General features: G+C 44.6%; 1 protein-coding gene across 5 annotated transcripts in view; it reads right to left on the minus strand.

Annotated features, from left to right (window-relative positions):
* Nucleotides 1-908: 908 nt before the first annotated feature.
* hemk1 (HemK methyltransferase family member 1) overlaps nucleotides 909-14,432 on the minus strand; it is a 72,138-nt gene continuing 58,614 nt past the window's right edge. For 3 of the 5 annotated variants that reach the window (XM_055648007.1, XM_055648009.1, XM_055648008.1), the window contains exons 9-10: nucleotides 7,138-7,251; nucleotides 909-4,656 (exon numbers count right to left, since the gene is read on the minus strand). In XM_055648007.1, the coding sequence (XP_055503982.1) occupies nucleotides 4,626-4,656; nucleotides 7,138-7,251 (145 nt within the window). In that variant the 3' untranslated portion in view covers nucleotides 909-4,625. The remainder of the gene's footprint in view (nucleotides 4,657-7,137; nucleotides 7,252-14,432) is intronic. The other 2 variants (XM_055648005.1, XM_055648006.1) reach the window with 1 other exon arrangement.

The following is a 14,432-nucleotide window of genomic DNA, read 5'->3' on the forward strand; positions in this document are numbered from 1 at the left end:
GGAGTGGATGAGAAAGTGGGATAACATAGAACCAGTGTGAACGGGTGATCAATACTCGATGTGGACTGAGCGGACCAAAGGGCCTGGTTCCATGCTGCATCTCTAAACTAAAATTAAACAGTTAACATTTCCGATGAAGGGTCCCAGACCAGAGAATAAATAGCAAGAGCAGATTAATGCTTCCTGCATTCTTTATGATTTAATCACGGCAAAAACAATGTAAGTGGAATAACACATAACGTAGCCATGATCAGTATGTAGCCTTGGACTGGGGTTTTGATTGTAAGTGCAGGTGGGAGTTGGAATGAGGGCAGAATAGTTTGACAGGAATACCCCAGTGTTTTATCTAACTCATTCACCGAGCGTTTTACGTCTCCCAGGAGATCAAATGGTTGCACAACACACAAAAGTGGTAATGGGTGAAAATAGAAGGAACAGATGCTGGAATCTTGAACAAAACACAAAGCGCTGGAGTGACTCAGTGGGTCAGGCAGGCAGCATCTGTGGAGGGAATGGATAGGCGACGTTTCGGGACGGGACACTTTTTCAAGGTGATTAGTAGCTGGACATAATTTCCCAGATGAGGGACAGGCTTGATGGATCAGCTGATCTTCCAGCTTCCTTTTCCCCCACCCCTGCAATGAGTCTGAAGAAGTGTCCCGGGCCGAAATGTCACCAATCCATGGTCTCCAGAGCTGCTGCTATCCTGCTGAGTTATGCCCCTGTCCCACTTAGGAAATTTGAACGGAAACCTCTGGAGACTTTGCGCCCCACCCAAAGTTTCCGTGCGGTTCCCGGAGGTTTTTGTCAGTCTCCCTACCTGCAACCTCCGGGAACCGCACGGAAACCTTGGGTGGGGCGCAAAGTCTCCAGAGGTTTCCGTTCGGGTTTCCTAAGTGGGACAGGGGCATTACTCCAACAATTTGTGCCTTTGCCTGTGACCAGTGGTGTGCATCAGGGATGTGCGCTGGGCTCATTGCTTAGATGATTTGACTATCCCTCTTGAAACCCTGCCTGTTCAAATGCATTTATATATTTTCTTTCAGAATCCCCTCAAGATTTGAGAAACCAATTTACAAGGTTTGCCAGGGCTCGAGTGACTGAGATATAAGGAGAGATTGGACAGGCTAGGTCTATATTCCTTTGAACTCGGGTGATTGAGGGGTAATCTCATAGAGGTTTTAGTTTTTAATTTTAGTTTTAGAGATACAGCGTGGAAACAAGCCCTTCGGTCCACCAAGTCAGCGAGTCAAAGGGCCTGTTTCCACGATGTATCTCTAAACTGAACCAGAGCACCTGGAGAAAACCCATTCGGTCACAGAGTAAACGTATAAACTCCGTACACACAGCACCCGTAGTCAGGATTGAACCTGGGTCCCGAGTGCTGTGAGGCAGCAACTCTACAGCTGCACCACTGTGCCGCCCTTTAATTTAATGCCTTGAGGGCAATGTCTTCAGAGTCCATATTGACTCAGAGTAATACATCTGACCTGTGACTAATCCACACAGACAGGAAGTCCCATGTTTCATTCTTCCACTAGAGTTGGTTATACTCAGAAAGCACTACAGACAGAAGCAATGTCACACTGGCCCTCATAAAAGCCTTGCTTAATATTCAATTTAATTGCAGAATGCTTCATGTTTTACTTTTGAAGGATGAGGGAGGGACCTCATTGAAACTTACTGATCGAGTGGATGTGGAGATGATGTTTCCACTAGTGGAAGAGTCTAGGACCAGAGGCCATACACAGCCTGAGAATAAAAGGATGTACCTTTCGTAAAGAGATGAGGAGGAATTTCTGTAGGAGGCAGGTGAATCGGTGGAATTCGTAGCCACAGACATCTGTGGAAGCCAAGTCAATGGATATTTTAATGGTGGAGATTGATAGCTTCTTGATTAGTTAAGGTGTCAGGTTAGCAAAAGGATTTGAGTATAAGAGCAGGGAGGTTCTACTGCAGTTGTACAGTGTCTTGGTGAGACCACATCTGGAGTATTGCCTACAGTTTTGGTCTCCTAATCTGAGGAATGACATTCTTGCCATAGAGGGAGTACAGAGAAGGTTCACCAGACTGATTCCTGGGATGGCAGGACTTTCATATGAAGAAAGACTGGATAGACTTGGCTTGTACACGCTAGAATTTAGAAGATTGAGGGGGGATCTTATAGAAACTCACAAAATTCTTAAGGGGTTGGACAGGTTAGATGCAGGAAGATTGTTCCCGATGTTGGGAAAGTCCAGAACTAGGGGTCACAGTTTAAGGATAAGAGGGAAGTCTTTTAGGTCCGAGATGAGAAAATAATTTTTTACACAGAGAGTGGTGAATCTGTGGAATTCTCTGCCACAGAAGGCAGTTGAGGCCAGTTCATTGGCTATGTTTAAGAGGGAGTTAGATGTGGCCCTCGTGGCTAAAGGGATCAGGGGTTATGGAGAGAAGTCAGGGATGGGATACTGAGTTGGATGATCAGCCATGATCATATCGAATGGTGGTGCAGGCTCGAAGGGCCGAATGGCCTACTCCTGCACCTATTTTCTATGTTTCTATGTCAGGGTTTATGGGGCAAAAGGCAGGAGAATGGGGTTGAGAGGGAGAGATAGATCAGTCATGATTGAATGACCGAATGGCCTAATTCTGCTCCTAGAACTTATGAACTATGAATTTCCATAGAAATTCTTCCGTGATGAATATCGGTAATTATGATATGGAATAACAAAAGAGAATTGTACTCCGCCTCTGATTTTCACCCACTCATGCAACTATTCGGTTTACCATAATTTATGTGAATACATTTTTTAGGCAAATTTTGCATGTATTGTATGTTGTCCACTGAGTCAAATTGCTACCCCTGAGTATGCGTGTCTCTTTAGTGAGAAGAGTTTATTGTCATGGAGTCATACAGCATGGTAACAGGCCCTTCGGCCCAACTTGCCTATGCCAGCCAACTATACTAGTCTCACCTGCCCGTGCTTGGCCCATAACCCTCTAAACCTGTCCTATCCGTGTACCTGTCCAAATGTCTCTTAAATGTTATGATAGCACCTCCCTCAACTACCTCCTCCGGCAGCTCGTTCCATAGACCCACCACCCTGTCTGTAAAAAAGTTACCCTTAATGTTCCTCCCCCCACCCCACCCCACACCTCACTGTGTTTATGAAACAGGAAGATTGAAGATTCTATTCATTTTTAGGTTTAAGGTGAGAGGGGACATTTTTTTGAAAGGATCTGAGGGGCAGGTTTTTCACGCAGACAATAGTTGTGTACATAGAAGGAGCTGTCCGATAAATGATAGAGGTGGGCGTGATTATGGCATTTAAAAGACACTTGGACAGGTACATTGATTGGAAACCTGTGGGCCAACATTTTTACCCAGAGGGCCGTGTGTCCATGGAACGAGCTGCCGGAGGAAAGTGGCAAAGGCAGGCACTAATATGAAACTCAAAGACACCTGGACAGAGACATGGATATGAAAGTTTTGAAGGGGTATGGGCCATGTGTAAACTAGTGGGATTAGCTCGGTTAGTCAAAATGGGTCGGCATGGATAGGTTGGGCTGAAAGGCCTGTTTACCTGCAGTATAACTCTATGATTTACATGAAAATGGGGAGAAAATCCCAGGGTGGCATTAAATAGGACTTCACCAAGAAATGCCACACTCATTGTGGACTGAACAAACCTACATTTGTTAAAAAAAAAAAGATACAAAGGAGTAACTCAGCAGGTCAGGCAGCATCTCTGGAGAATGTGGACTGGTGACGTTTCGGGTCACGACACGTCTTCAGACTGAGATTCTGCTTGGCCCGGTGAATTACCCTTAGTATCTTTTTTTGCAAATCAGCATCATCATTGGGATCATTGAGCCTCCATTCATGTTGTGGAGATCTATGATTTGATGAGTTCATAAGTTCTAGCAGCAGAATTAGGCCATTCGGTCCATCAAGTCTACTCTGCCATTTAATCATGGCTGATCTATTCTTCCCTCTCAACCCTATTCTCCTGCCTTCTCCCCATAACCCCTGGCACCCATACTAATCAAACTACCAATTTAAGAGTAGAAAATGAAATAAATGTGGCTACATCATGCAAACCTCCGTGAGATTTTCTCAATTGTTTCCCGTAGAAAATCCTGGACAGACGGATGAAGGGAAATAATGGCGGTCAAGTGGCTCCTCCTCTTCCTGCAGGAAGTCTCACCGTACTTTTTGACAGTCGTGGCATCCCTTGTATCTTGGTGTGGAGTAACTCGAAGCAGCAGACAGAACCCATAAGGAACACTGCTCTTCCAGGTGAAGTTGTTATCCATCCATAGGTAACGCTTAATATAAAAACCTAGAAGCAAGGAACTGCAGATGTTGCTTTACAAAAAAAGTCAAAGTGCTGGAGTAACTCAGCGGGACAGGCAGCATCTCTGGAGAGAAGGAATGGGTGACGTTTCATGTCGAGACCCTTCAGTCTGAAGAAGGATCTCGACCCGAAACGTCACGTTTTCCTTGATGCTGCCTGTCCTGCTCAGTTGCTCCTGCTCTTTGTGTCTTTATTAATATAAACCTTTCGGAATTGTACATAAATAATGTTTCAGTCTCTTTTAAGTCCGCGTGACGAGGCAGGAGCTTGGTCCTTTAGTTTGTTTTACTTCCTCTGTAGTATGCAGAAACGTTGCCTGTAATGCAAATACATACATTTGTGTATTACACCAGATATTTCAATGTCATGAGCACACCACATCAATTCCTGGTATTCCTAATTTCCCCCCATGATCTAATGCTTTTGGATAACTCGTTTGCATAATTTTTAAATTAAGGGCGGCACCGTAGTGCAGCTGGTAGAGCTGCTGCCTCACAGAGCCAGAGACCCGGGTTCGATCCTGACCTCTGTGTGGAGTTTACACGTTCCCCCTGTAACCGTGTCGGTTTCCTCCGGGTGCTCTGGTTTCCTTCCACATCCCAAAACCATGCAGGTTTATAGGTTCGTTGGCCTCTGTAAAATTGCCCCTAGTGTGCAAGGAGTGGGTGAGAAAGTGCGTTAATATAGAACTAGTGTGAATGGGTGATCGATGGCTGGCGTCGTTTTAGTGGGTCAGAGGGCCATGTTGTATCTCTAAAGTAAAGTAAACTAAATTAAACTAATGTCCTCCCTGCCAGGCTCAAGCTAGGTTGATTATACTTAGCAGCATTAATGTACAATGCTTTTGTAATCCAGCATCTGCAGTTCCTTATTTCGTTAGTACTCTGATGTACATAGGGATCTTGAGGTCCGTGTGCACAGTTCCCTGAAAGTGGCAACACAAGTAGATAGAGCGGTAAAGGGGCTGTCCCACTGCGGCGACCTAATCTGCAAGTTTAGACGAGTTTGCCCTTGACTCAAACTCGCAGCATGGTCGACACATGGTCCTAGGAGGTCCTATGAGGTCACTGGAACTCGAGGGAAGTTCCCGAATACTGACAGCGCTCCCCTGCTTTCCCGACCCCCGCCTTTGTGATGTGTGTGTGTGTGTGTGTGTGTGTGTGTGTGTGTGTGTGTGTGTGTGTGTGTGTGTGTGTGTGTGTGTGTGTGTGTGTGTGTGTGTGTGTGTGTGTGTGTGTGTGTGTGTGTGTGTGTGTGTGTGTGTGTGTGTGTGTGTGTGTGTGTGTGTGTGTGTGTGTGTGTGTGTGTGTGTGTGTGTGCGTGTGTGTGTGTGTGTGTGTGTGTGTGTGTGTGTGTGCGTGTATGCGCGCGCGCGTGCGTGCGTGTGTGTGTGCGGTCGGTTGATCCAGCTCGCGGTTTCGACGCTGACAGTCGATCCAGCTCGAGGTTTTGCAGGCGAGTGCCCTCGAGCTTGAAGGTCGACGCCACTCTTCTTAACTCACGGATTAGGTCGCCGCAGTGGGACAGCCCCTTAACAAAGGATTGTGGTATGCTTGCCTTCATCGGTCTGGCATTAAGAATAAGAGTCAGGAAGATATGTTGCAGCTTTATGGGACTCTGGTTAGGTTAACTGTGAGCATTGTGTGCAGTTGTGGTCGCCCCATTACAGGAAAGCTTTCTTGAACAATATACAGCGGGCCTTACTGGAGAGGGTGCAACACTGGACCTTCTATTAGAGTGATTAGGCCCCCCTGGTTTAATTGAATTTTCTGACGAGGTCATCAAGAGTTTTGATGAGGGCAGTGCGGTGGACATCCATATGGACTTTAGCAAGGCCTTTGATATGATCCTTCAATGTAGGTTGGTCTGGAAGATGAGATTGCATGGGATTCAAGGTAAGGATTGGATCCGGGTCTCTGGTGCTGTGAGAGCCACTCTGCTGCACCTTGCGCCAACAATCCTAAATCTCTCCCCTTTAACCTTATGTGCGTCAGCTCCTCAGCTATTTCTATCGCCGTATTCTTTAACCATGTTCTGCATCTCTTGCAAGCTTTGTGTAAAAAAAGATGGCCTCAGGTTCCTATTAAAATGTTTCCCCTTCACCCTAAACCTATATCCTTTGGGGAGGACATGTACAAGTTATCTTACTTCTGTCTTGTCAATCAAACTCTCTACTTATGTAAAGAACATCTTCTTCTACCATCTAAAACCTGCACACAGTCTCTTTAAAGTTTTATGGGGATTCTCTACATTGCCTTTATGTAACTCCTGCTACAAATACAAGCGTAGTAAATTTTTAATAATGTCGTTCACCATCTGAACTATTCCTTTCATTGCCTTGTAAACATGATTCCACATTAGCTCTCTGTTCATGCATATTTTTTTTATATCACATATTCCCCATTCCCCACAGGTCAGAGGTCATGGGGAGAAGGTGTAGAATGGAGTTAGGATTAGAGAGATAGATCAATCCTGATTGAATGGAGGAGTGGACTTGATGGGCCGAATGGCCTAATTCTACTCCTATCATTTATGTCATTCTGACCTTCGATTTTATTATCCACCCTCTTGTCAAAGTGGTTATAAAACTAATAGAAGATGCTGGAGTAACTCAGCAGGTCAGGCAGCATCTCTGGAGAATAGGAATCAGTGATGTTTCGGGTCGAGACCCTACTTCAGACTAAAACGAATTCTTTGCTCTCTGTCTGCCAGTGTGACTAATTGTTGTCCCTGCTCGCTGTTAGTTACACAAAGGGTTTTTAAAGATTCATTTTAAATTACGAAGTCTGATGCTTACTTTCCATAGAGGTCGTGGTGGGTAGCTTGATAGCTGAGCTGCAGTTTTGGGCATTCCTGAAGCCAATGTTCTATCATCACCGGATGTCTGGGATCCACCTCAAGGAAAACCTTCCTAGAGCAAAGAGGAAACTCGATGGTGAGGTCAACTGAAATGCAACTCCAGAGAAGGAAATAAAATAAGTTATTTTGTATTTCCATATCCTCAGGGCAACCAACAATAATGAGGTATTTTTAAGTCGAGTTCTTGAGCACACATCCATCAATGGGCTGAGAGGAAAATCCCACAGCGATGAGCTAACAAGGAAGGCACAGTTTTAAATATAAAGTCATAGAGTTATACAGTGTGGAAACAGGCCCTTCAACACAACTTGCCCACACCCATCAACATGCCCCATCTACACTTGTCCCACCTGCCTGCGTTTGACCCATATCTCTCTAAACCCATCTTACCTGTCTAAATGTTTCTTAAATGTTGCAATGGCACCTGCTTCAACTTCCTGCTCAGACCCATCAGTCTGAAGAAGGGTTTTGGCCCGAAACGTTGCCTATTTCCTTCGCTCCATAGATGCTGCTGCACCCGCTGAGTTTCTCCAGCAATTTTGTGTACCTTCCTGCTCTGATAGCTCGTTCCATCCACCCACCACCCTTTCTGTAAAAAAGTTACCCCTCCGGTTCCTATTAAATCTTTCTTCCCTCACTTTAAACCTATGTCCTCTGGTTTCCGATTCCCCTACTCTGGGCAAGAGACTCTGGTCGTCTACCCAATTATTTCGCTCACGATTTTGTACACCTCTATAAGATTACTCCTCATCATCCTGTGCTCCAAGGAATAGAGTCCTAGCCTGCTGAAACCTCTCCCAATAGTTCCCACCCTCCAGTCCTGGCAACATCCTCGTAAATCTTCTCTGCACCCTTTACTGCTGGACAAAGTCTTTCCTTTTTCAAAGTCTGCCCAAAACTGAACAATCTACAAATTGCAATATACAATGAGGAAGAAACAGTTTCAGAATAGCCAAAAGTTTAATTTTGCTTTGACTTGTGCTGTTGGAAAAGAGAAAGATTCAATTTGTTGGGTCTTGAAGACTGTGAACTATAGCCTCTGCAGAGTCAACAGAAATCCTCATCCAATAATAATATTGCTTGGGATTGGAGCCAGATAGAAATATATAATAATGATTACTGGACAGCTACAGATCTAGCAACTGTTTCTTCAATGACGGAAAATAAATCTATTTAGGTTAGTTAATATAATTAGGATATAGGATGGCTAATAAAAGTCCGTAAGTTCTAGGAGCAGAATTAGGCCATTCGGCCCAACAAGTTTACTGTGTCATTCAATCTTTCCCCCTCAACCCCTTCTCCTGCCTTCTCCCCATAACCCCTGAAAAACGTACTAATCTGTCACGCCTTAAAAATATCCATTGATTTGGTCTCTAAAGCCGTCTGTGGCAATGAATTCCACAGATTTATCACCCTCTGATGAAAGAAATTCCTCCTCATGTTATTTCAAAAGATACATCCTTTTATTCTGAGGCTGTGCCCTCTAGTCTCAGACTCTCCCACAAGTGGAAACATTCTCTCTGCATTCATTCTATCCAGGCCCTTCACTATTCAGTAAGTTTCAATGAGGTCCTTCTCAATTCCAGTAAGACCAGGCTCAGTGCCGTCAAGCGTTCATTATATGTTAACCCAATCATTCCTGTCATCGATGTTGTCATCCTCCTCTGGACCGTTTTCAACACCAGCCGATCCTTCCTCAGAGATAGGGCCTAAAGCTGCTAACAATTAAAAACAAAAGCCGTGGCGCAGCTGGTAGAGCCGCTGCCTCACAGTGCCAGAGACCCGGGTTCGATCCTGACCTCGGGTGCTGTCTGTGTAGAGTTTGCCATTCTTTGGTGTACACCACCAGTTCTTTGTTTCTAAACTTGAGGTAGATTGGGAGATCAGGATTAAATCATGACCAAATGAGAGGCCATTTTAAGTGTCTGATAACAGTGGGGCATCAAGGAGTGTGGAATTACTGCAAGGAAGTGGTGCTGAGGTAAAAGATAAGCTGCAATTTTACTGAATGATAAAGCAGACATGGTTAGCCAAATAAAGGCACAAAGTGATGGAGTAACTCAGCGGGTCAGGCAACATCTCTGGAGAACATGGACTGGCGTGGTAACCAGATGGTGAACTCCTCTTTATGTATCATAAGTTCCAAGAATTTTTTTTTTGTTAGCTCTTGGGGTGGAACACAAACAGTTCCCCGTTATTTTTCATTGAATCTTGATGACTTGGTCTGCAGACTTTCATGAGTTCTGTAAAATTAAAACATCTTAACTTTCCAGCGTAAAGGCTCCATTGGACCATTATCTCCAACGTGCTATTTAGGAATGTGCCGTTTCGAAACAAATGCAGCCATCTTTCTCAGAATGGGAGTGGGGACATCATTGAAACTTACTGAATAGTCAAAGGCCTGGATAGAGTGAATGTGGAGCGGATGTTTCCACTTATGGCAGAATGTAGGAACAAGGGCAGTCTCAGAATAAAAGAAGGTACCTTTAGAAAGTAGATGAGATGGAATTTCTTTAGCTGGAGGATGGTGAATCTGTGGAATTCACTGGCAGCTGTGGAGGCCAAGGCAATGGGTATTTTAAAAGTGGAGAATGACAGGTTCTTATTTAGTTTAGTTTAGTTTAGTTTAGTTTAGTTTAGTTTTGAGATATAGCGCCCTTCAGGCTCACCAAGTCTGAGCCGACCAGAGATCCCTGTACAGTAGCACTATCCTAGACACTGGGACCAATTTACAATTATTGTTACCGAAGCCATTTAACCTACAAACCTGTACGTCTTTGGGGTGTGGGGACAAACTGGAGCACCCAGAGAAAACCCACAAGGTCATGGGGATAAGATACAAATTCTGTACAGTCGGGCCTCTGGTGCTGTGAGGTGTCAACTCTACCACTGTACCACCGTGCCGCCAGAAAGGTAGGGTGCCAAAGGTTATGGGGTGAGCTCAGGAGAATGGGATTGAGAGGGAGAGATAGATCAGCCATGATTGAATCGCAGAGCCGACTTGATGGGCTGAATGGCCTAATTCTGCTCCCATGCCTGCCGATGTTATGAATAGTGTTGCTAGACCTGCTGTGAAAGACAAGGATGCACGGCACTGGAGATTTACCCAGGGAAACCTTCCTGAGATCTGAAACAAGACAACATCTGCCAGAAGAAAGCCTGCCTTCACCCACCTCTTTCTCCAGCTTTCTCCTTCCAACTGCAGGGACCTGACCTGAAACGTCACAGATCCATGTTCTCCAGTGATGCTGCCTGCACGCATGTGTGGACGTGGCCTCGAAGGACGAGAAGCCGAAGCCAAATAGCCGAATGGAAACAAAGTCGAAACGCCAACGAACCGAAAGGCTGCGTCGGCTAAAAGCAAACTCACCGATGGCTGCTCCGCCGAAACGCCACCTAACCGAAAGGCTGCATCGCGTACAAGCCAACTAACCGAATGCTGCTCTGCCGAAAAGTCAAATAATGGCTTGTGTGGGAAAATGACCCCGCCCTCCCGTCTCCACCGGCCAGTGATGTGATGGACGCGGGGGTCTGGAAAAATCGCTGATAAGTCCCGCCCCCCCGGCGACGTCATGTCCGTTTTTTTACTTTTCGGCAGAGCGGCCATTCGGTGAGATTGCTTTTAGCCTTTCGGTTAGTTGGCTTTTAGGCGTCCTGCCCTTTCTGTTTGTTGGCATTTCGGCTTCGTATGCTTTAGGTTATTTGGCGTTTCGGCTTTGTATCCATTCAGCTATTTGGCTTTGACTTCTTTGCTTTGCCTTCTCGTCCTTCGACACCACGTCCGGGTACCGCCTGCCTGACCCGCTGAGTTACTCCAGCACTTGTGTCTTTTTATTCCCGTTCACAAGCATCTGCAGTTCCTTGTGTCAATTAATCAAGGCATGTTTACTGAGATGTTGGACTGGTGTAAAATCTGAGGAGAGACCGACTGGACTTCATAAGCACAGCAAAAAAATTGGCACAAGTTTAAAATTGTAATTATATCTGACTAAACTGTCTAGCTTCTGAATAACATTAACAAGAGATCTGGTATGTGTGGGAACAGTCAAATAGAAATCTTTCATTCAGGGAAAAGCTACGAACTGGAATAAGAAGAACATGTAGTACTGGAAAGGTTCAGCAGATTGAAGACAATCGGTGTAAAATGAGAAAGGAGTTGAGAAATTCAACTCCGTGGCACTGAAGTAGAATCGCGATTATCGGAAAATCAGCAGATACTGGAAATGTAGAATAAGAAGAGAAAATGCTGTGAACATTGGTGGCATCTGTGGAGTTATTATATCGGTTTGCAAATCCTTTGTTTGATCTGAAAACAAAATATTTCTGACCTGAAACATTTCTTGTGTGTCTTTCTCCGCAGGTACGACATGACCTGCTGTTTACAACTGTTTCTGATAAATAGATCAGCCAAGAGCAAATGGCGGAGCAGACTCGATGGGCCAAATGGCCTAATTCTGGTATGTCTTATGAACTTTACGGCCCTTATCTGATCTGATGGATAGAGTGCAAAGCAAAACTTTTCACTGTTTCTCAGTACATGTGACAAAATAAACTGAACCTAAAGATATTTTGAATTGGGTTAATTGCTCCAAAGAGTGAACGTCTGCCATGTTATAGAGTCACAGAGTTATACAGTGTGGAAAAAAGCCCTTCGGCCCAACTTGCCCACACTGACCAACAAATCCTGTCTACACTAGTCGTACCTGCCTGCATTTGACCGATATCCCTCTAAATCAGTCCTGTCCATGTACCTGGTAAACTGTTTCTGAAACATTGCGATAGTACCTGTCTCAATTACCTCCTCTAGCAGCTCGTTCCATACACACACCACCTTTTGTGTGAAAAAGTTACCCATCAGGTTCCTGCAGGGCCGGATTTAGATGAAGAGAGGCCCTAGGCTATTCCACTTGTGAGGCCCCTCCCAATCCTCCACCCCTACGACGAGAGGAAGATGGAAGAGTCCACCAGATTGACACCGATGTGCAGCCGAGCGTGGCCAATGAGATAAGGGCTGGAAAGCTGCGTTTTTTTATTTATTGCCAGTGCTAGTGTCGAGTTATCGGCTTAAAACACTATTATTCTGAAATGGAGTGCAAGGAAAATTACTGAAGTGTTGTTTAGAGACTACAGTGCATTGTGACAGCATATGTAAGAAAGGCCTATGACAGTCAAAATTATTATACACCAGGCCCGTATGAAGCTTTTCAAAAAGGGGGGTCGCATGGCAGGATTACAAAAATTTTTTGTGAAATAATTGCACGCAGTGCATATCACAAACGATGCTCTCTGGTGCTATTTGAGCCTTATTTTGGAGCATTTTTTGCATCAATACTTCAGAAATAATTTTGGTTGTGTCAAGAGTAATGAGTGGTTGGAATGGGGTGATTGGGGTCATTGTTGTATACATCTTTTTTAATCAAGAATTGAGGCTGTCCTTGTTTTAATAATCAATTTGTACTGTAAAATGTTATGTAAAATGTTACAAAGGAGCATGCAAACACTGCAAATAAAATACTGTCGTTTTTGCAGTAAATAAACCTTTTTTTCGAAAATGTTTTGTGTGTTGATTTGATTGCCAGTTACTGTTCGACTGTGTGCACATTAAAAATATGATGCAAAATGAAAGTAGCAAACTATGGAATACATATTTTTCAGTAGTGTTATCAAAGAAAAGAAAGCAGTTCCAATTGTTTGATATTATGCATATGGAGGAGAAAATATAATTGCTCTAAAACCTACCTTAATTTTGCAATCTCATTAAAGATAATCCCCCTTTCCATCTTCCCCCCCCTCCTTCCCCCTCCCTCTCCCTCCACCTCTCTCTCCCTCCCCATCTCTTTCTCTCTCTCTCTCTCTCTCTCTCTCCCCCTCCCCTCCCTCTCTCGCCCCCTCTGTCTCAACCCCTCTTACATCTCCCCTCTCTCTCCCTCTCTCTCCCTCCCACGCAGCAAGGCTCTGTCTACGCGCCGCAGACAGCCCCCCCGCAGCCCCCCCCGGCCCGGAGAAACAGGCACTCCCGCAACGCAATATTCCACTACTTACCTGGAGTAGACACCTAGGATATTTGGTAGACACGAGGCATCGAGGTGATTGTGTGGAGTGCAAATGGAGATCTGAAACCGCCTGGGCCCACTGTGCACGCGCGGAGAGACAACGTCATTTTGCGTCGCTACTGTGTCACCGGTTTCCCCCAACTGCGCAGGTTGGGTGAAACCGGGATCGTCGCAATTTCTTTCCCCCAAAACTTCCAGCGGGCCGGAACCAGAATTTCGGGTAATTTCCGTCAAAGTGGAAACTCTGATAGCGCTCGTTTTTTTTTTTCTCTGGATTTTTTTTATTCTGGGAAAAAAAACACCTTGGCCAGAGGCCCCCTAGATTTTGAGGCCCTGTGAATCTTGTGAAGTTTGTACGTAAATCCGGCCCTGGGTTCCTGTTAAATCTTTCCCACCTCACTTTAAACCCATGTCTGGTTCTCGATTCCCCTACTTTGGGCAAGTGACTGTGCATTTACCCGATCTATTCCTCTCATGAGTTTGTATATCTCTATAAGATCGCCCCTCGTCCTCCTGCATTCCAAGGAATGTTAAATACATTTATTGCACTTATCTTCCAGCTATTTAGCAATCGAAAATATTCCTTGGCAACGGCAGCAACAAATAATAACATAATGATGTTGAATTTTTAGTGCCGGGAAAGTTATCACAAAATGTTCCCAGAGTTTTAACCGAGTGAGTGCATTCGTGAGAACCGACAGTGGAAATACGTTGCTAAAGGGACAATTTAGCAGGGAAAGAAAGCAATTTAAATTAAATTCCACGAAGCATAATTTCAAAATAATTTTCAAAAATCCTAACAACTACAGATGCAGAACTGACAAAGGGTCTTGGATCTGAAACTTTCTTTTACTTTCCACAGATGTTTCCTGAGCTGCTGAGTATTTCCAGCATTTTGAGTATTTTAAAACATAGAGAGGATGTTTCCATTAGTGGGAGAGTCTAGAACTAGAGGTCATAGTCTTAGAATTAAAGGACGTTCATTTAGGAAGGAGATGAGGAGAAATGTATTTAGTCAGAGGGTGGTGAATCTGTGGAATTCTTTGCAGAGGCTGTAGAGGCCAAGTCAGTGGATACTTTTAAAGATAGATAGATAGATGGAGGTTATGAGGAGAAGGCAGGAGAATTGAGTTACGAGGGAGAGATATAGTTATCAGCCATAATTGAATGGTGGAGTAGA

This window comes from Leucoraja erinacea, chromosome 16 (assembly GCF_028641065.1).
Source record: "Leucoraja erinacea ecotype New England chromosome 16, Leri_hhj_1, whole genome shotgun sequence".
Taxonomy (NCBI): Eukaryota; Metazoa; Chordata; class Chondrichthyes; order Rajiformes; family Rajidae; genus Leucoraja; species Leucoraja erinaceus.